At 39.5% G+C, this 4,359-nt stretch overlaps 1 protein-coding gene across 1 annotated transcript; it reads left to right on the top strand.

Annotated features, from left to right (window-relative positions):
• Window positions 1-1,553: 1,553 nt before the first annotated feature.
• On the top strand, window positions 1,554-2,486 carry LOC122928392 (olfactory receptor 11A1-like). The gene has a single exon (XM_044281181.1). It carries the CDS (start codon window positions 1,554-1,556, stop codon window positions 2,484-2,486), a length of 933 nt encoding a protein of 310 aa, XP_044137116.1.
• Window positions 2,487-4,359: the final 1,873 nt, after the last annotated feature.

Raw genomic sequence — 4,359 nt, 5'->3', positions numbered from 1 at the left:
CGGGCCTGCATCTTGGACAGAGGATTGGCAAGTGATTGTGGACCCAGGCATTTAGCCCACCTATTAGGGTGCTTTGATGCCATGTGGTGGATCATGATGGTGGTGGTGAGGTCGCGACTGTTCATGCTACTGCTCATTTTGGTACGGCACAGGTTGCAAATGACAATTCTTTTATCGTCCACACATTTTTTTAAAAGCGCCAGACTGTGGAACACCTACCCATTGGCAAGGAATATTTGCTGGTCTGTTTGGTGTGGCCCGCCTTCTCCCTTTTGCCACCCCTTCTTATAACCTGTTGCGGTGCTGGGGATCCTTCCCCCTCTGTGCTGCTGTCCTCGCTCGGCTTGCCACCTTCCCAGGTTGGGTCAGTGATTTCATTGTCCACCACCTCCTCCTTCACTTCCTCACTCTGGTCATCCTCCTGACTTGTTGACCTAACAAGAGCCTCACTTATTGACAACTGTGTTTCATCCTCATCATGAACCTCTTGAAACTAATTGCCGTTCAATTATTGGCAACTGTGTCTCATCATCCTCATCCACCTCGTAAACATTATTTGCTGTTCCCCACCGTCATCTTTTTCTGACTATGGATAGATCAAGAGTTTGGGAATCAGTGCACAAGATCGCCTCATGTCCCTCTTCAAGCGGGCTTGGTGAGAGGGCCAAATCAAAGAATAGCGATGAAAAGAGCTCCTCGGAATATCCGAGTGTGGGATAACTTGTTTGCCAAGACTCTCCATGGTGGGAGGAAGGAGGATCAGGGTAAGGATTCTGTTGAGTAGACTCTTGGCTACTTAGACTGGACTTTGTGGAAGACAGGGTAGTGCTTAACTGACTGGAAGCATTATCTGCTGCAATCCAACCGACCACCTGGTCACACTGGTGTTACTTCGAGAGTGGTGTCCTGCACCGCCCTGCAAACTGGGACATGAAGCTAGGTATCGTGGATGAGTGTGTTTCTTGTGCTCTGGCAGCAGGCACAGTTTCACCGCGCCCAGAGCTACGGCCTCTGCATGCACCATCAGCAGCACGGCCACTTCCCGTCCTTTACTGCTCGCCTTGAGCATATTAAATGGTATATACGCTTGCAAGTATGTCACATGTACAGGAGCGCAGGTTTTGTAAGTGTATGCGCAAATAAATTACACTGAATGTCAGATATTTAGGATGCGCAAACGTTATACAGGAGATGTAGCGCAGGTAGGGCCGTGTTTAACAAGATGCAAAAGGGGCAAATTTAGAAAATTGTGAATTTTTCAAAATTTTTTGTAACTCTGGAATAAATGAAAAATATATTGACTTAAATTTAGCACTGTCGTGAAGTACAATGTGTCACAAGAAAACAATCTCTCAGAATGGCTTGGATAAGTAAAAGTGTTCCAAAGTTATTGCCACATAAAGTGACATATGTCGGATTTGGAAAAAATGGCCTGGGCAGGAAGGTGAAAACAGGCCCGGGTTGAAAGGGTTAATAATTATGATTAATTTGGTGAAATTATAATTAATAATCAACAATTATTCACTTGGTTTAAATGTATTTGTTACCAGATCATGCAAAAGAACAAGACAGATATCAACATCAATGACTTCACGATGACTGGATTTGAAATTCCTCGCACCTATAAAATTTTCCTGTTCGTTGTTTTTCTGATAACATATATTTTTACAATTTCTGGAAACTCTCTCATAATAACACTAGTGTTCGGATGTAAACAACTCAATAAACCCATGTACTTTTTCCTTGGCAATTTGTCTGCATGTGAAATCCTTTTGACCACAAATATCATACCGAACATGTTATATTTACAGATAGTAGATCAAGGTCTAATTTCTGTTACAAAATGCTTTGTACAGTTTTACTTTTTTGGAACTGCAGCAACTACAGAATGCCTTCTTCTTGCTGTAATGGCCTATGACCGTTACTTGGCCATCTGTAGTCCACTGAACTATGTCTCAATCATGGACCAAAGATTTTGTATCTGTCTTTCACTGTGTGTCTGGCTGGTTGGCTTAATGGCTACTATTGGAACAATAATACTGATGAGCAAATTGCATTTTTGTGGCACAACTGTAATTAATCACTACTTCTGTGACCGCGAGCCTATCTTAAGTCTTTCCTGTTCAGACACCACAGAAGTTAGAGTGCAAGCCCTTGTCTTCTCATTTTTTATTACATTATGGCCATTTGTAGCTATTATCTGGTCCTATGTTAGAATTATCCTTACTATTCTCAAAATGACTACATTAATTGAGAGGTATAAAACATTTTCCACGTGCAGTTCACACCTGACAGTAGTATGCATATATTATGGAACATTGATTATTATGTATGTGGTTCCTTCCAGTGGACAGTCATTTAATGTTAACAAATTACTATCTTTGTTATATGTTGTGGTCACTCCATTGCTTAATCCTATAATATACAGTTTAAGAAACCTAGAGCTAAGGAATGCATTGAAAACATGTGTCAGAAAGATTTTGTAATTCGGTAATTACCAACCTTATTACTGCAGGGGAAATCCTCAGACATGTTTCTACTCCTGAGGAACGTTTGCCCAGTGCGATAAAATGCCTTAAATATATTAACTGTCAAAGTACCTTTGAACAGGCTGAAATCAGTTTGCCCTACCTGTTGTAATAGTGTCAGATCTTGCTGTTATGGTTTTTAGGGGAACTCGTGATCAGGACTCAAGGAACCCAACATTTTCTGTGAACCATGTCTTATATTTGATTTATTATCTGAAGTGTATGAATATGTATTACCGCCCATTGAGAATATGAAATCCTTTTTAAATGTCTAATGTTTGGATATTTACCTGTGTTCTAGATTCTAGGTTTTATGACATCAAATGGCATATAGCATGGCATTGAGTGTTAAGAAACATAGGGTAGTTTTAATTCGTATTGTTTTCCGATGAGTAGAAACTATATACAATATAATTTATGGCAGAAGCAGCAAAATACAATTTTACCCTTCTCCTGACTGATACCTTTTAACAATGAGATCCCTCTGATGCTTTGGAAGCTCTCTGTGGACCATGGCTTTTGCTGAGGGATGCGACTAAGAAAATTTCAGGAAAGACCAACTAGAGCAGCTGAACTTTATTTGGGGTTAATCAGAGGCACTTTAAATGATGGCAGGTGTATGCTGACTCCTATTTAACATGATTTTGAATGTGATTGCTTAATTCTGAACACAGCTACATCCCCAGTTATAAGAGGGTGTGCACACTTATGCAACCACATTATGTTGATTTTCTTTTCTTCCCTCCACCTAAAATATTTCAGTTTGTTTTTCAATTAAGTGGTACAGTTTATAGGTCACATTAAAGGTGTAAAAAGTTCTGAAATGATTTATCTTTGTCTCATTTTTTTTACATCACAGAAACCTGAAGTCTTAACAGGGCTGTGTAGACTTTTTATATCCACTGTATATACAATCAAGTGCAATGATTTTTGTTTCCTGATTGATGATGATTTTTGATCCATTAAGTAATATTTTCACACTTTGTGATCCAGTCAGATTTTGGATATTACCTTGGTTTTTGCAGACATCACAGGTAATAATCTGTATTTTTTTTAAATAGAGTGGTAACCAGTCCTGCAGTATTTTGTGAACAAGAGCTGGTATAGACTCAAAACAAGTAGACATTGACTGTTTCACCTGTTTATGGATTTATAGTAAAGATATGGAATTCATGGAATGCTGAAAAATACTTTCATCATTTGAACTATAAGATAGTTAATTTTGTTAATTTCAGTACATCCGGGGTCATATAATACAGTTTGCCCCAGTGGGTTGATTTACATAGGTGTGACAACTCAAAAGCTCAGAATTAGGATTCTAAAACTTGTTATATAAAAGCACTGAGTATGATAGAACCAAGGTATGTGGAGCTGATAGTAAGCTTAAGTTCAGGTATGCTCAACCTGCGGTCCTCCATCTGTTGCAAAACTACAACTCCCAGCATGCCCTAATAGGTGTAGGCTAGCCAGGCATGCTGGGAGTTGTAGTTTTGCAACAGCTGGAGGGCCGCAGGTTGAGCATCCCTGCTTAAGGTCATCTCCAGACATTTTCAGGACAAGCACTTAGATAGGTCTTAGCATTTAGGTAACTCTTTAGGTAAGTTCTTAATGTCGGCGGGATTGATGGAGTTGTAGATTTAGTCAGGATTAGTAGTGTCCATAATACTTAGAAATACAGGCAGATATTTATCCATTATGCAATACTATCAGGGAGGTGTCTGACTGACTCTAAATTAGAGATGAGCAAACTTTGTGTTGGATTCTGTGAATTTTTCAAATTGTTGGGTCTGGTGTCAATCATCCTGCTCTTGGCAATAACCTATAGATTCTC

The sequence above is a fragment of the Bufo gargarizans genome, chromosome 1, assembly GCF_014858855.1.
Source record: "Bufo gargarizans isolate SCDJY-AF-19 chromosome 1, ASM1485885v1, whole genome shotgun sequence".
NCBI lineage: Eukaryota > Metazoa > Chordata > Amphibia > Anura > Bufonidae > Bufo > Bufo gargarizans.
This window is presented reverse-complemented; position numbering and strand designations above follow the sequence as displayed.

Bases quoted from the DNA above. Each gene is read 5' to 3' on its own strand.
- LOC122928392 (XM_044281181.1), top strand. From the start codon at position 1,554: ATGCAAAAGAACAAGACAGATATCAACATCAATGACTTCACGATGACT.